The sequence below is a fragment of the Conger conger genome, chromosome 8, assembly GCF_963514075.1.
Source record: "Conger conger chromosome 8, fConCon1.1, whole genome shotgun sequence".
In the NCBI taxonomy this organism is placed as follows: Eukaryota; Metazoa; Chordata; class Actinopteri; order Anguilliformes; family Congridae; genus Conger; species Conger conger.
In genome coordinates, this window is record NC_083767.1 from 22141390 (window position 1) to 22159867 (window position 18478).

General features: G+C 39.5%; 1 protein-coding gene across 4 annotated transcripts; it reads left to right on the forward strand.

Moving 5' to 3' along the window:
• The first annotated feature begins 940 nt into the window (after positions 1-940).
• Positions 941-17987, forward strand: gsr (glutathione reductase). 4 transcript variants are annotated; one of them, XM_061251178.1, is made up of 14 exons: positions 941-1190; positions 1755-1920; positions 5838-5864; positions 6704-6792; positions 7189-7258; positions 9140-9287; positions 10269-10323; positions 11674-11773; positions 12258-12344; positions 13424-13591; positions 14088-14199; positions 15285-15416; positions 17013-17146; positions 17572-17987. In XM_061251178.1, exons 1-14 carry the CDS (start codon positions 1093-1095, stop codon positions 17719-17721), a joined length of 1536 nt encoding a protein of 511 aa, XP_061107162.1. In that variant the 5' UTR covers positions 941-1092; the 3' UTR covers positions 17722-17987. The 4 variants fall into 4 exon arrangements, with proteins under 4 accessions (XP_061107162.1, XP_061107163.1, XP_061107164.1 ...); XM_061251179.1 differs by having other exon boundaries at positions 1776-1920; XM_061251180.1 differs by having other exon boundaries at positions 943-1190; positions 1755-1912.
• Positions 17988-18478: the final 491 nt, after the last annotated feature.

Here is an 18478-nt window from a genome sequence, read left to right on the forward strand (position 1 = left end):
CGCGATTCATGCAAATTCAGGAACAAAAGCAGTAATTTCGTGATTTTAATTTTTTAAAATGACGTTATCTACATTTTCTTTATTCTCAAAGTTGGAATACCAGATCTAATTGCATGTCTAATTAACTAGATGGACACTAGTCTGAGCTCCAAAATGTATACAGCCAGATATCCAGAAACAGGCATTCTCCCTAATAAAAAAATATTCCAAAAGGCAAAATATGTGCATTGTTTTTTATGTAGTAATTATAATGGTGTGATATAGTAAGGATGATTTTACATTTTAGTAATTTTAGTAACCCTGTCCTTGAGCCCAACAAAATTCTGGTTTTCATTCTTCTTCCCTAGTCTGAGACAGATTCAGCCCAGGGTGACTGGACTCATGAGCTAATCAGTGATAATCAATTAACCACCAACTGGTACCACCAACGTTACTCACTAAAATTCCACATATTGATAGTCATTAGATGGCAATAACTAACTGTTCCAGTGGTGTATCATATTGTGTGAGTATACTGTATGATCATATAATAAAATTGTTAAAATCGTGGAAGTAATCAAATGAATTCCCAGCCTTTCAATCCAACAGGCCAAAAATAACCAGACATTTACTGGTGTACCACAAACAAATATTGACTTTGTGGAACACTGCTTTTGTTAAATCTGTATAACTTGTACACTTGTATTGTATATTGGAGCCAATTAAAGATATACTGGATGGAATTACAAATTGAGGCAAAGCAATCAACCACGGGGAACACTTCTACATTGATAAAATACATTTTCGTTATAGGATATAAGAGTCAATTAAAATATATACTAGATTCAATTTTAAATTGAGGCCAAGTAATCGTTCTGTCCATAGGGAACACCTTTACTTTGTAAGTTTCGTCGGGATTCGTCTACTGACGGATTTCCGCTTCCCTTTTAGAATGTGACAGCCAAAATAGTCCCGACTAACAACAAGTTCTAATTTATTTGTTCTACTTCAAAGAATCAAATAAGGGTAAAAGCGTGTCGACTCTGCTTTCATGTAAATGGCAACAGGAGGAATGATTTAACAACAGAACTGACCAGCAAGTAACGATCAGGCATGAATTATGTCAAGTTATATGCAAAGAGGGCTCATCTGTTTCAGTTTTCTGAACTTTATGCTCGGAACAATGCAGCTATGACAGTGATTCCCTTTCGGTAAGTTTGATAGCTAACTTAGTATATCATTGGACTGTTAACATTCTGAACCGTTGATTGCTTGTGGCAATACTAAGACACGGATGTTGTCTTTAGACAACGTTGACAGTCAGGGTAGCCTACTTAGCTGTCTCTCAGCATTTAAACCACAGTTAGCCTACTAGCTAACTTAGCTACTTATCAAAATGCTGGCTGTCAACGTTCAATTTGTATAGAACATAAGACTACTATTAGGCTACGGGTAACGTATATAGCCTAAACAGATCCAGATTCCGTTGTATTTTATCTGACAATTTTAAATGTAGTCTAGTTTGACTGAGGTACCCAAGCAGCTGTTACTGTACCAGGGCCATTGTTTGAACGGTCACTGGGTTTTACAATTCTTTGTTGCCAGTCACAATGACGAAGCACTGGCTTTCACGTATCATGTCCCTCCCATTTAAATATTGTAAATGGATCGGTTCAGCGAAGTGGGCGCTTCCTGGTCATGGGAATAATACTACCGTTTACTCTTGCACAAGCAACACTTTATACATTCCAGCGATCTCTTCGTTTTTCTTGGAGACACAGACACCTTATCATCAGCAGGGCTATGGCATCAGACTCAGTGACCCGGTTTGACTTTCTGGTCATTGGCGGTGGATCTGGTGGACTAGCTGGTGCACGGAGAGCGGCTGAACTCGGAGCCACTGCTGCCGTGATCGAGAGTCACAAACTCGGAGGTACCTGCGTGAGTAAACACAATCATTGTTGTAAAATTAAAGAAGTCTAAATGTTCCGTTTGGGGTTATATTTTTGCACTTCTATTAGGCTAATGCTCATATGTCGTACGGTGTGTTTCACTTTCTGAGCCACGTAACGAAATTTACCAAAGCCAATAATAATAATAGGCGACATAGGTTATTTCAATAAGTATCCTAAGTAAAATGTGCCCTAGTATAAGCATTCTGTGATTTTTGTAAATTTGCCTGACTTTGTGCGAGCTCTACAAAGGGTCGGAAGGCAACAGCAGTAATTTCCTCGCACTTTCTTATTACAGTGGAGCGTGATGTTTGAAGTTTAATTTACGTTAACGCCCCAAACAGTCAGTCCGAGTGGGTCCTCAGTGTTTTTAAGTTGTTCGACTTTAAATTATTTCTTTTTGGCATGGTTTTTATCAGTAGTGTGCATGAAAAAAGGCGAAGGTTGCCAGATGTAGGCTACATGTCAAGTTTGTGGTTTGTGGATTTTGACAAATGCATAAACTGGCGACCATACCTCTTGTTTATGTTTACTTAAAATTGTTTCTTGTTTGTGAATTTATTTTTTCAATACCCACTACATTAATGTGCTTTATAGCAAAACATATGAAATATCCCTTGCCTACAAATAATTATGAAGGAGAGAATTATAATAGTGCTGTGTGCCTCTATGAGGCCTCTATGAGGCATACATACAGTAATGGCAATAAATAAAAGTATGCCTACACTAATGTAGCCTACATTGGCAGCAGACAAGGGATGGAAGAGCATGTTTTTTTCCACAACCAAAGTAAGGACAACAAAGGACAGAGACATACAGAACACATTTAAAAAATTGTGCAGGACAAAAAAACAACAACAAAAGGGCTTGAATGAAGACCTCCCCTTAAGAAGAAATGCTAAAAATATTATAATATAGCGCGGAGAGTGGCGAAACTTGTACCACTACGGCCTTAATCAAAAACCATACCCGCTTCAGCCACCTGCGTATGGTATTCCACCTGCGTGAGACGTGTACAACTTCGCCGGTTATATCTCCTATTTTGATACATTGCTTTAGCCGAACTTTTTTGTAATTTACTGTAACAGTTGCTTGGGTACCTCAGACAAAGTAGACTACATTTAAAATTGTCAGATAAAATACAACAGAATCAATATATATGTATTTTAGTTGCGTATCTGCAGTCGTCCCAGAAACAACTGTCGCATTGTTTCCCTGATATTTCCTCACATGGTTGTAGCTGAAGGCCACATAGCTACTGGCAAGAATCGTGAATCCATGAGATTACCGTTAAAATATTTGCAAATAAAATAAGAAATAGCAAGAAGCAACATTACTAATAACATATTGTGATGAAGTGGCGCAGTGTGGCGCCAACGAGATGGCAGGATCCTTTTTTTTTTTTTTTTTTTTTTTTTGCAGTGGCCAACATGCTCATTGGGCAAGCGACCTGCGCATATTTATTCCCGTCAGTTATCTGGGTGGTTCTGTCGCACCGGAAATAGCTTATTCACGATAAGAAAGGAACCGACGAGGCCAACAAGGAACTTGATCCTGTAGCCTACTCTTTCACATCCACTACTTGAACAATTTTCAGTAAGATGTTCTGCAAGGACAATTCGATTTTTATACTTAATTGCATACATTTATCCTTCCTGTGTATGCACCGCCTCCTTACCTGTCTTTTGTGAGGGCAGAATTCTATATATATATATATATATATATATATATATATATATATATATATATATATATATATATGAAATTCAAATTACTTCTGTCTAAATAATTAATAGTTTGCAAAAACATTTGCATTCACTCGGTTTTTATCAAATTAATAATATTATCAGAGGACTTAGTTGTAATGAGCAAAAATGCAATTCAAATATTCTTCCAAATAATTCATTACAGACTTAATTGTCACATAATCATTACATCTTTCATTTAAGTCTAATTCTTTTTATATTTGGATGTTGCGGATCATTTATGTGGAAGCTGAATGGTAGAGGATACCTATTCAAGGAGAAAATGCCACAGAGCTAAGGGCAACAGGCAGTAGGCCTCCTGTTAGATGGAAATTACACCCTGAGGAAGTGTCAGTTTCCCTCAGACAAGCAGAAGTGGAGCCAATTTCTAATTTACAAAGATAGAATGTTAAGGCTGGTCATGCATGATAAAGACTGGACTATCGGTTAGTTATCATTGGTTCCTGTTGGATTATCAGACTGGTCACAATGTGTTCAGGTTGCAGGGAGGTCATTGTCATGCATAGCTCCAGGTGGAAATTTGTGCACTTGTTATGGGAACATGAATTAGGTCACAGTCTCAACATGTTGGCACATGGCAGAAGCAGAAAAAGGAAGGCACAGAATGGGAGTAAGTCATCTCATTCCTCTGTTGAGCATCTTTGGCATGGGGGCCTAGTGACCTGACAGAAGGTAACCAGAAGTGGCTGTCATGGTGACATTGGATATGCAGTCCTTCAGGTTTGCTGTGAAAGGGGATGCACAACAAACTGCTGGCAAAATCTACAGCAAGGAATGTGATATTGCATTTGGCAGACACTTTTAGCCAAAACAGTTTACCAACGTGCATTTTATGTAAGTAAACCAGTCAAGCTAGAGATAGACAAAGATACTATCAAATTAGTGGCACCTTCAAGTGCATGTCTCAAGAGCTGAGAAAAAAGGGAGAGACAGGTTTTAGATCCGAATCTGACTTCCTGATTGGTTGTGCAAAGGTATTCCAGGACGAGCTAGTGTTTTGATGACAATAATCACATTGTGAAAAGACATGGAAAGATTTCTGTTGTAGGGTTGGATGGAAATGGTTGTTGATTTTATGAGCCAGTCTCCTATTTTGATACATTCCTTAATTTTTTTGGTAATGCATCTATTCAATACAATGACAATTATTATTAACCACAGTACAAAACAGCAGTGCAGAGTGAGCTTGAATGAGTGACAGTGTAGTATAGTGGTTAAGGAACTGGACTTGTACCCCAGAGGTGCAATTATCTGGTTAGGCAACACCTATGAACCCTTGAAGGTACTTAACCCAAATGGTAGGGGAACAAGACTTACAGTGTAACTCAGGATGCTGGCTTTATTCCCAGTTGGGGCACTGTCAGTTGTATCCTTGAACAAGGAGCTGAACCTAATTTGCTTGAGGCAATTGACAGCTGTATAAATTGATTATTTGTAATATACATATGAGCTGTGTAAGTTGCTCTTGGTAGTCCTATGCAATTTTGAGTGAATCTTTAAAGAGTAAGCTAAAACGTTGGTCCCATCTCCATTTAAGGATACATGTCGAACAGTGGTGATTTGTAGTCTTACATTTGATGAAAGTGACAAACACTGAAATGTAAATTTTTATATGTAGATTTATACACCAACAATTAAGTTGCATTGTTATACTTAATTGTTATATTAGTTGCAGTTGTCCATACATAACAGCTTTGTGCTGAAATGTTAAGTACCTTTAACTACATCGCTTGTGTTAAAGGTGCAATACAAATAAAGTGAAAAGAATAGTTTCAGCCTACAACGTTTAACAGGAGAGGCATTTATCAGACATTGTGTCTGTAGAAAGGGAATAGGATCCTCTGGGATGATGTGATTTTTATATTTTATTGTCTCATGGTGTTTTATGGCTGAAGTTCAAAATGTACCGGCAATATGATAACACTGCAGTTAAGTTGAAGAATACAATTTCCTTTACATGTTAGCGAATCCTTGTTGCTGCCAACAACTATTATGTATATAAGTGCGTTATGAGTGATGCAAATATGTGAATATGGCTTCATAGCGGGTGCGATGCAACGACAGGTGAGGCAGCATGATGGTTCAGTATGTCTAACAATCCACATGCGATCTTAACTCTCCTCTCTTTTCTTCCCCGTAGGTCAATGTTGGCTGTGTTCCAAAGAAGGTACGGCTCCCTCGCCCTTCTTTCTTTTCCATGGGTGACACAGAAGATCCTGTATACAATATTTATTCCACAACTGCCTTTTCGAGGGCATATCGTAGTAGTCAGGAAAGTGTTTGCACTCTTCCTTGAAGTTGTTCAGCCTACCTCGCACACATAATCTAATTAGAACATGTTGTTAAGCGTAATTATTTCTGGGGAAACTTGATTGTAATTCAGAAGCAAATCTTATGTAAAGTGTATGGAATGGCTAATCACATACACACATATGCAGTCTCTGTCTGTACCCCAGGCAAGGCAAATACACTCCCTGAGCAGGTTATTAGGAACATTTTTACTTTATTACACCTACTTATTCATGCGATTATCAGCCAATTGTGTGGCAGCAGTACAATGCAAATGTGATTTAAGTGACTTTGACTGTGGAATGATTGTTGGTGGCAGACAGAGTGGCTTGAGCCGTTAGAGTTTGCTCTCTAGTCTCTAGAGTTTGCAAAGAATGGTGCAAAAAACAAATATAAATCCAGTGAGCAGCAGTTCTGCAGACAGAAACACCTTGTTAATGAGAGACGTTAGAGGAGAATGGCCAGACTGGTCAAAGCTGACAGGTAGGTGACAGAAGAAGAACATCTCTGAACACACAATGCATCATAACTCTAAGTGGATAGGCTACAGCAGTAGAAGTCTAAAAAATACCTAATAAAGTGCTCACAGAGTGTATATACTGTACATATTAAATCTCACATCCAAATAAATGATTTCTTTGGATTTCGTATTGTCATGGCACAAAGTGTAAAGCAATGAAAGCTGTTGGCAGACAGGGGTTTTTCATTCCGCCTCAGGTCATGTGGAACACTGCCGTCCATGCCGAGTTCCTCCATGACCACGCAGACTATGGGTTCCAGGGAGGAAGCATGCAGTTCAGCTGGCCGTGAGTAACCATTGGGACTACACAAGGCTTTGGTTGAGCTTTGTTCCAGAGGGGCTGCCAAGCCAACACCTGCAGTGACCTCCATTCGGTGGATACATGTGTGATGGTGATATTCTGGATATGTTGGTTCTTGTTCGAATCTCAAAGCCTCGCAATTGTTGGGCAGGAGTGTTTGGAAATGTATTCTCTCAGGGAGGAATTTACAGTGGCAACTTCAGTTCTTAATTTCAAGTTCAGTTACCTGTTTAAAGGAAAAATATATCCCAATGAACGGATAATTAGCTAAATACGTTTTTTAAATTTCCTTGTGTTGGGGCATCAATAAATAATGGGATTATTGAATTTGCCAAATGTCAGTTAATCATACAGGGTTGTGCATTTTCTTTCTGATTTCAGTTTTATTAAGAATAAAAGGGATGCATACCTTAGCCGTCTGAATCAGATTTATCGGAATAATCTTGACAAGGTAAATTCTGTCCTGTGTACAGTAACAACTTTCATGTCAGTCTGAGATTTACAATTATTATTGTTCTAAAAATAAATGCACACACATTATTTTGATATACAGTGCTGTGAAAAAGTATTTACCCCCTTCCTGATTTCCTCTGTTATTGCATTTGTCATGCAGTTTCAGATCTCTAGACAAAATGTAATATTACACAAAGGGTACCTGAATAAACAAAAAACACATTTTTAAAATGATTATTTCATTTCTTAAATGGAAAAAGTTATCAGACACCATATCACCCATGTGGAAAAGCAATTGCCCCCTTAAACTTAATAAATGGTTGTGCCACCTTTAGCTGCAATACCCACCACCAAACACTTCCTAAAATTGAATACCAGTCTTTCACATCAGTGTGTGGTAGTCTTAGCCCACTCTTGTTTGCAGAACTGCTTTAATTCAGCCAATTCAGTTGGCTTTTGAGCGTGAGCTGCTAATTTCAGGTCCTCCCACTGCACCTCTGTTGGGTTGTAGTCTGTCTAGGCCACTCCAAAATTTAGTTTATTTTCGGTCATTCAGATGTGGAATTGCTTTTGTGTTTTGGAGCATTGCCTTGTCGTATAACCCGATAGTGGCAGGTCCTCCAGGTCCAGAGGCAGGAAAGCATCCCCACACAATCACATTGCTTTATGGAAGACATAATGGGACCGGTATCATCAAAAAGGCCCCCTTTATCTGTCCATAAAACATTATCCCAAAAGGCTTGGGGATCATCCCGATGCTTTTTTGCAAATATAAGATGAGCATTGATATTTCTCTTGGTTAGCAATGGTTTCTGGCTTGCTACTCCCCCACAAATCACATTCTTGCCCAGTGTCTTTCTTATTGCAGAGTCATGAACACTAACCTTAGCTGAGGCTAGAGAGGCCTGCAGATCTCCTTCTGGGATCTTTTGTGACTTCCTGTATGAGTTGTTGCACCCTTGGAGAAAATTTGGCAGGCAGGCCACTCCTGGGAAGATTCACCACTGTTCCAGGTATTCTCAATTTGGATATAATGGCTCTGTGGTTCAGTGGAGTTATATGAATTGAAGCAGTTCTGCGAAGAACACTGGTCTAAAATTCCTGTACAGTGATGTGAAAGACTGATATCAAATTACAGGAAGTATTGCTGCTACAGGTGGTTCAACCAGTTAAGTTTAAGGGAGCAATTACTTTTTCACATGGGTGAAATGAATGTTTGATAAGTTTGTTTCATTAAATAAAAAAAATAAAATAAAATAAAAATGTGTAATGCATTTACTCAGGCTCCCTTTGCTAACAGTACATTTTGTCTATTTGCTGTGACATTCAGTGTGACAAATATGCAAAAGTAGAGGAAATCAAAAAGGGAGCGTTTTTATAGCACTGTGCTCTAATTGTTAAGTGGATAAATGCATACTCACTATGTTGTGTTGTATCCAGCTAGTCCTGTTTAAACTCCACTGACTCTAGAAGCTCATCTTGTATATACACTTAAGTGCTCACATTTAAGCATATAAGGTGTGTTGGTTCCAATTTCATATTACAGGGTTCCTGAATTCTGTAATATGAGGCTTCTTTTAACTAAGTCCAAAAAGCACTAATTTCTGAGCATACAGAACCCCAAGTCATTATTTGGGCACCTTATAGCTAGGTGGAGGGAGAGATATTTGGGAGTTTGGGAAATCTTCTTCATTTACACGACTAAGCCCTAGCTCTTTCCAGATCATGAAAACATTTTATCATCATTTATACTTGATTCAACTTGATTAGTTTAAACAGTTATTATTTGGTGTTTGAGAAAGTGTCAAAACCTTTAGAGCAATAAAGCAATATAGTTTCGGTTAATCTCAAAGGCTCTGCTTGAACTGGTTTCCAACAGGCAAAGATTGAAACGATTGTTGGCCAAGCAGTGTTCACAGATGACCCTGAGCCTACAGTGGAGGTCAACGGCAAAAAATACACAGCACCACACATCCTCATTGCCACTGGGGGGCGCCCTATAGTCCTCAGCGACAAAGAAGTGCCGGGTAAGTATTTGCATACTGTACACTGTACATCAGTAAAAATGATTTACACACTTTTTGTATTTCAATAGTTGTAGAGTTATTAGTGGCACAGCATTAACTGTGCCATACGATGTTGTTGTGAGACAGAAGTGAATGAAATGTTCTGCATTTTAAGCACTTAATTTCTTTTTATTCTAATCAATTTTCTCTAGCAAGGTACCTGTGCAAAATCTAGGTGTGAAAAGGAAGTTTGTAAGTACCATTCTGTGAATGGTAATTTTGTAAATGTGACTGTTAAGTGAATTGAACTGTATGTGCCTGGACAGGGCTTTTGTTTATATATATATATATATATATATACATACATAAACACTTAATTAAATATGAACCAAATGGAAAGGGTTTAGTTAAGACCTAGCACATGTAGATCAACTTAAAGGTACATTAGGTAATTTGGACTCCTAACAGTCGAGAGGAATTGCAGCAACAAACACCCTCAAACCCTCACTGTGTATCCCTACCCCTTATCTGTGAACACGCTGATGCTGAAACGCCATTGGCTCTGGCAATTAGAACCAATTTTCAACCAATGAGCTTGAATTATTGTAAAGCTGTACAATATTTTGGAGTGTCAGTCTGTCAACTGTATATTTTGTAACCCGAATTTGGGGACTATAAACACAGGCAGAGGGTGAGTCAGCATGTCAGTGAGCCTTTTTCAATGATAGGAAGGGATTTACAATGGTCTTGTAACAATGTTTTAACACAAAAATCATACCTATTGTACCTTTAATTGACTATTTATTGACCATACAACTAAATAGTCAGTATAGTATAAATTATCTAGACTATACAACTAATAGCTTTCCCTGGGTTTCACTTTTCTTTTGTTTTTTGGAAAACCAAAGTGCCCTTTAATAAAAGCAATAAATTCATGGTGGTACTTTTCATGATGGTTAATGAGGGATCCACATTGGTTGCTTTTGTTTGATCTCATTTCAGGAGCGGGCCTTGGAATCACAAGTGATGGCTTTTTTGAACTTGAATCCCTGCCAAAGTAAGCAGTTGCTGGTAATTTGGCATCTGTGTGTGTGTGTGTGTGTGTGTGTGTTTGTGCGCATGTGTTCATGAGCAATTAAGTGCTGGTGTTTATTGTGAGTTGTGCCTCTATTTACCCTTCCGAGCAGCATCAGAATTTACTGGTCTTGCCTTGCTGAGCTGGGTAGAACGAAATAAAAACTGGTTGATTTTGTCCCTTTTCTCCCATGAGGCAGACATTCAAACCAGCCTAGTAGCCTGTCTCAAAACCTAACTATTATAGCTATTTAATGGTGTGTTTCCGAAAGTAATCATAAATAGTGAAGCTCCTCACCCCATCATCACCTGTTTTTAAAAAAAAAATTCTGTGGAAAATGAAAACACAACAGACAATATCACACCACGTTAGCACTGAATAACTTGGCATGGCTAATACAGCACTATAACAAAATAACCATATTAGAATCGCTTTGATAGAGAAATGACGGGAGGAAATCTTGTCGGAAGATACAAATCGTGGTAGCACTAGCAATTCGTCAGATAAACTCCACGACAGCCTTTTACAAAGTGTAGGGAAGCACGTAGCAGGCCATTGAAATATAGGCTTTATAAACCACATAAATCACATCCAACAATTCACATTACCATAAATGGACTGCAACATCAACGTTAGCCTTTCCACTTTGGGCGATAAGAATTAGCATTGTTTGCACTAACAAATCCACATAGATAACTGCCACAGTAGCCTAACATTGAAAATAAAACGATAACACCCAGCTTTATCGCAACTCAAAAGAGCAACCTTGTGGCAGCTGTGGCCGGAACATAGCAATAGCATATACTGACATTTTCAGAAAGGAAACAAAAAGGAATACAGAAAGGCAATGCAAAATACCACCACCATGATATAAATTAAATGTCTTACTGTACCCTCAAAAGTCTTCTTCGACTTTCACCAACCAAAATGCTTGATTTACAGCTTCCTGAAAGGGTCTGACTTGGCCATCAGTAAACTAAAGCCATTGCTGTCACATTGTGATGTGTGTAGGTCCAGTCTATCAGTTGGCAAGCAAAAGTCAGTATCAGGCAAACGTTAGGTAAAAGTGTTAGTAGGTTGTTCCAGGATCAGTAGGGAGTAGTTTTGGATGTAGGAGAGGACTTTCAGAGTTGTTCTGATGCCTGTTGGCCCCTTTTCCACCATCGGAAATAGAGGTAGACAAGAGACTAGGGGACCAGAAGCGTAGACTTGAGGACCAGTTTTTTTGTTTCTATTGCTTTGCATTTATAATCCACACATTGCATTGACTGTGTAGTGAATTAAAGGGCAGCTCTTATGATGCACTAACTCTTCTTTTACTCCGGCCAACAGGCGTACCATTGTTGTGGGGGCAGGGTATATTGCTGTGGAGATGGCGGGCATCCTCTCTACATTGGGGTCCAAAACCTCTATCATTATCCGGCAGGGCGCGGTAAGAACCCCCTCAGACACAGGTTGTCTTATGTATTGTTACACTTATGATGATGACTACTCCTACAAAATAATAATAAATAATAATAATTCTTATTTTTCCAGGATGATTGAATTACACAATATTGAAACAAGAGTCTTCTCTTTGACAGGTAGACAGTAGAAACAGCTAGGTGAATTCTTTGTACAACAGCATCGTTCTCTGTGACACATCTGCCTGATCAAAAATAAAAGCAATAGAATACCAACCTATTATGAAGATGACATAGACCATTTTTTCATAGAGGATTTTTAAAATATCAACACTGCAAAAAAAATAAAAAATTGTGAGATTTACTTGTTCTCCCCTCGATATCCATCCCACTGACTCTGGAGAACTGCGGAGGAGCTTTTGAATATTATTGGCCGCCGCAATGACATTGACTGCTACTGCAACTTACTACTGGTAACATCAAATTAACTTCTTAAATCTTTGTTTACTTTAGGTGCTGAGAAGCTTTGACTCCTTGATAAGTTCCAATTGCACTAAGGAATTAGAACATATCGGCATAGAGTTATGGAAGAACACACAGGTAAGGTCCTGTATCCATAATCACAGTTGTCTGTGGCATTTTTGTGGTTGGACTAGGTGCGGTCTTTCGGTGTGTTGTCCGACTTTTCTGTCAGTTTGTTTCACTTCTCTTATGCCAAAGTAGAAAGACAAGGAAATCCACAGTCATCTAGAATTTCTTTTTATCTTTACTCTTCAGTAGTTATTCAGGAACAAACCTGTTTGGCAAACGAAGACAGGTCATGAGTTGCAGCTGGTAGTGACTTCCTTTAAAATCACTAGTTAATTAATTGGTTGAGTTATTGCAATTGGTTAATTGGTGGTGACTTGCTTACAGTTGAATTAACTCCCCTTATTTAGGAGCAATGCAATCGTTGCAACATGATTCATTCACGTTAAATAGACAAGGACCAGGAGAAAAAAACAAAATACAAGCTGTCCCACCAAACTCATTGTTTCATAGTAATGCCACTGATAAACATTACATTTAAACATTTAAACACAGGAATGTCATACAGCACTTCTATTATCTGGTTGACAATTTAAAAAACAAGACATCGAGGGAGGAGCAGAAATATTTTTTTCACTTATTGGTATTCTGCTGCTGTAGCCTATCCACTTAGAGGTTTGACGCATTGTATGTTCAGAGATGCTCTTCTGCATACCACTGTTGTGATGCGTTGGTATTTGCATTACTGTCACCTTCCTGTCCTGTTCGACCAGTCTGGCCCTTCTCCTCTGACCTCTCTCATTCACTGGATGTTTTTTGTTTTTCGTACCATTCTGCAAACTCTCGAGACTGTTGTGTGTGAAAATGACAGGAGATGAGCAGTTTCTCAGATACTCAAACCACCTTGTCTGCCACCAACAATCATTCCATGGTCAAAGTCTCTTAGATCAAATTTCTTCTCCATTTTGACATTTGGCCTGAATAACAGCTGAACTTCTTGACCATATTTGCATGCTTTTATGCATTTAGTTGCTGTCACATGATTGGCTGATTAAATATTTGCATTAACAAGCTGGTGTACACGTCTACCTAATAAATTGCTCACTGAGCATGTATGTGCTTGGTTTCTGTATCCAAACCATGTCATCCAGGTAAAGTCTGTGAGTAAGAAGGAGAAGGGCCTGGAGGTGACGCTGGTCACCAGGGACCCCGAGAAAGAAGAGGAGAAGGAGGAAATTAGCACCGTCCAGGGGGTGGACTGTCTGCTGTGGGCTATCGGCCGTGAGCCAAACACTGATGGCCTCAACCTTAAGAACATGGTGACTACACAATATTTTACGATGAAGGATTGGGACAGGGACCTGGGACATTGGCCAACTGAGCATCGATACATCCCCAGACACAATTGCCCTGGGTTCAGCATGTTACTGCACGATTGACTAGTGGTTTAGCTGCATATGGTCCACTCACCAGCAAGGCTCTCCCTTGAAAATGATTGGAATTTGTTGCGTGCCAGATTGTGTGAGCATCTTAAGAGATTGCTTGCAAATAATGCACCTTCCTGTAGCATTATGCAGTCCAATGGAGTGCTTATGCTCCATAGGTCGGGAACAGTGGGCACTGGTTTTATTCAATGCTCATTTGTTCATCACACTACTTGTCCATTAATGTGAGTGGGGAAAAAACTACACTGGTTAGAGTATGTACATCTGTTGGTAGGTATGGCATGCATTTCATGGTTTTGCTTCAATTGTACATAGAAATACAGTCAATGACACAAAGGAAATAAATTAATGCCTTACGTGTCTGTTTCAGGGTGTAAAACAGGATGAGAAGGGACACATTTTGGTGGACGAGTTTCAGAACACCAGCCGCAAAGGCATTTATGCCGTGGGCGACGTCTGCGGCAAAGCCCTGCTGACACCTGGTACGTTTTGCTCACTTCCTGCAGTTTTGCTCGCTGGCCCTTTTAGACGATACTCACCAGGCTAGAGAGCAAACTCCCATCAGACATTTTGGACTTCCGCATGTAAGCATTTCAACTCCAGAACACCAGTTCAGATGAACTGATCGTTACAACTTCACTGGGTCAGGGAACGTAGAATGATCACTAAATTTATCCGAACGGTGGGTATGTGATCTGTGGATTTGTGAAAGAATCTGTGGAAGAATGATCCCACAAGTTACAATTAAGAAAAAGGAGATTAGCTGCCAACTATTCAGGATTACTCTGCTAATTGCTTGAGCAATAGTCCAGCAAATCAAACAAAAACAGTCTGAGAGAATTGATCAGAATAAAAGCCAATTTTCTGTTGCCTCGATTTACATTGTCTTTAGCTAATAGGTTTCAGTAATTTTAAATAAAAAAATTAAGACAAACCACTCAAAATGTTTTAGTTTGTATTAATGAATAAACAAATCTGTATTGTAACAAGAACAATGGAAGCTGTGTGAAAAATAATTATATTACAAACAAGGTTGTAACATCACTTCCTGAACTGAAGGGTAGATCAACTTTCCTGATCTGTCTGGAATGGAGGTTACAAAAGAATGGATTTATAAATTGCATTCCACCAATAATGCAATCAGAGAGGTGGCCTTGTGTGAAGAACAGAACTATGAGCAACCAAAGCCATAAGCCTCTCTCTTTTTCCACAGTCTCAACCTGGAAGCAGCCTTCCCCTAAAAAAGCTGTTCCCTCAGCTTGTTCTCTCCCTGCTTTAGTCTTGTAATTTATTTTCTCTCATTGGCATATATAATGGAAAAAATATTCTAAAAGTTAAAATATAGGACTAAAATACTTGCTTTTGGAGAAGAGCAAAGTAGACCTTATTTAAAATGATAATTTAACACGTATTTATTACCAGAGTTTAAAAATGAATGTTACTTTTTCTTGGAAAACTATTATTGAAAAGGGGGACGCTACGGGCAGAAGTTAACACGTGTGTGTGCGTGTGTGTGCGTGTGCATGCATGTGTGTGCGTGCGTGTGTGTGTGTGTGTGTGTGTGCAGTTGCCATTGCTGCAGGCAGGAAGCTCGCACACAGGCTGTTTGAGGGGAAAGCGGATTCCAAAGTGGACTACAGCAACATTCCCACCGTAGTGTTCAGTCACCCACCCATTGGCACCGTGGGGCTCACAGAAGGTAAGCGCTCGCCCTTCACAAAAATGACTTTAGTGTTCGCCCTTAAAACTCAGACCTCATAGAACTCACCTGAGGCAAGCCAGAGATGTTTCCACTGACACACCCTATCTGTCACGGATGGTGCAGTGGGTAGCACTGCCGCCTCACAGCAAGGAGGTCCTGGGTTCGAATCCCCGTCGGCCGGGGCCTCTCAGTGTGGAGTTTGCATGTTCTCCCCATGTTTGTGTGGGTTTCCTCCGGGTACTCCGGTTTCCTCCCACAGTCCAAAGACATGCAGGTTAGGCTGTATAAAACCCTGTACCACCCTAGAGTCTAAATTGCCCATAGGTATGAGTGTGTGAGTGAATGGTGTGTGTGCCCTGCGATGGACTGGCGACCTGTCCAGGGTGTATTCCTGCCTTTCGCCCAATGTATGCTGGGATAGGCACCAGCCCCCCTGCGACCCTGTTCAGGATAAGCGGGTTAGGATAATGAATGAATGAATGAATTAATGAACACCCTCCCTATGTGTAGCTCAGCTATGCCTGAGGATCTTTTCCTTGTGTTCTGCCCTACCTGTGGAATTGCTACTTTAGCTAGCCTTATTTGTCACCCTTATTTGTTTACAAATACAACATTTTGTGTAGGTAGTATTAGAAAGGCTAGAATGCTAGACTCAAACTCTTTGGCCTGCCCTAGGTGAGACTCCATTAAAATATAAACTGCCATATTTGTTTGTCGGGGAAGTGAAGTTTAACGTGAAATATGGTCCATTTCCGAATCAGGCAATTTTAACACTCTCACTTAACGTTCAGCACTCTGAATACCAAACACAACCGCATCAACTGTTAAAACCCTTCACTTATTCAACACATAAAATAAATGTATCTGATTTAATGTATTCATTATTATCAAAGATATCAATGATCAATTAAATTGCCAATTATTTGATAGGCAGAGCAACCTGTTGGATCAACCTTTATCAAAAATGTACAACTCACAAGCAGATTAAAATTAAGAAATGTATTAAGTTACAACATAGATCCATGTCAAATCTATAGACTGGTTCAACTGCCTTAAACAAAGAAGTTACAAACAAAGACAAATACCAGTTGCAAAAGAAAATAAATGAAAGAAAGTGCCAAATCCCAGCGTGTGTCTCACAAAACAGTCCCACCAAACTGAAATGAAAGTTTGAAAGGCCAGAAGGCAGAAGAATCCTCCTGAAATCATTGATGGAAATTGCCAGAGCAGCTGTGTCGGTGTGAAAAGCCATCCAAGTCAAGGAAGGCCAACATTATATCTGCTTCAAACAAAAGGGGGGGAGAACCTTGCCTTCAGAGGGGCACAGCTGGAAGCTGGAAACTGGGAAGAGGCAGAACTGACTTTGCTGAACTGGATTCATCCACAATATATTATGACTATATTTTCCTAATAACTAATAACACAAGAAAATTGGCACATGGGGAGACATAAAATGAATGATTTTGTTTGGTTCTCATTACAATGACACAAATAGAGAATTAGTGAAAAACAGGATTATGGGTGCTAAGAGTATCTCTCTAAGTTCACTCCTGTGATGAAGGACTGGTCTTATCCAAGCACCATGCATTTCAGAGGAGGCCATCAAGAAGGAAGGCAAGGAGAACGTCAAGACCTACAACACATCCTTCACACCCATGTACCATGCCATCACCACCCGGAAAACCAAGTGTGTCATGAAGCTGGTGTGCGTGGGCAAAGAGGAGAAGGTACAGGGTAAAATTTTTTTGTCATTTTGTCAGAAATGTCCCCTTGCTATGTTGCAACAGATAAAGAATTATATGATTAATCAGCTTTATTTAGATTTTGTTTGGCAGTTAGGACCGAGTAACTCCGGTCCAAGTAACTCTCCTGCTTACTCCCCATTCCATACTCCACTTCCCTGTTGAGGGCTGACCCTAGACCTGATTGTAACCTATGACTCTGCAGAGAATATGACCAATAACCCCAAAGCAACTTTCATTTGAAAATATCAACATTATTTTACAATGTCTCATTTGATAGCCTGAAGGTAAAGGTAAAATAATAGGACAGTGATATCCATTTAGAATTTGGCTGGAAAATGGATGCCCTATACCTTAGTTTAGAAATGAAGCCTATTCTTCAATTCTTACTGGCCTGTTTTTTTTTTTAGGTGGTAGGGCTTCACATGCAAGGCCTTGGCTGTGATGAGATGCTCCAGGGCTTCGCTGTAGCCGTCAAGATGGGCGCCACCAAGGCAGACTTTGATGGGACCATCGCCATCCACCCCACGTCTTCTGAAGAGCTGGTTACCATGCGATAAGCCTCAGTACTGCATAACCACATTCGTTCTCCAATAAGTCTCACCAAAAGCACCAGCAGGGCAATTTCACACACTCTTCCTGCTTGTTTCGTTACCTTTGATTGCTGCTTTTGTGTGCGTGCGGTCACGTGTGTTCACAGCAGTGGGCTTGCTTATGAAAAACAGCTGTGTCCTTCCTATCAATTTTCAAGGATTGTCTGTGCGTCTATATTAGGGATGAGCACTTTACTTACCTTTATGCAAGTAATAAAGTTTTTCCATATTGACCGTTTGCCTAATGGTTTTTCTGTGCGGGGTCTTAAACCAATTTAAGGCAGAAAAACGCAACTGACCCTCCTTTCTTGGCAATGAAAAATATTTAATTAGTGGATATCCTACAATAATAAAGCATTAATGATGACTTCAAGGTTACGGTTGCTGAATTTGAGGTTTCACCAAAGCAATGCAATTGCTGCTAAGCCCAGAATACATTTGGTTCAGTTTCTTCACCTATGCTATACTGTCCCTTGATACATTCACTGTACCTAAATGCATCATATACTAACAATACTGCTGTAGAAAGTGTATATTTAGATACTAGATTTTGATACTTGCCATTTTCATGTTCATGTATAACCACCTATAAGCATAATTTAGACAAGTACTTGTGGTAGCAGGCATATCTGTCTGTTCAACAGCAGGCTCCATCCGAAAAAGCAAACATAAGTACCATGTACGAGGTTTATATCAAAACAGCTATGCAATATTCTGGTATTTC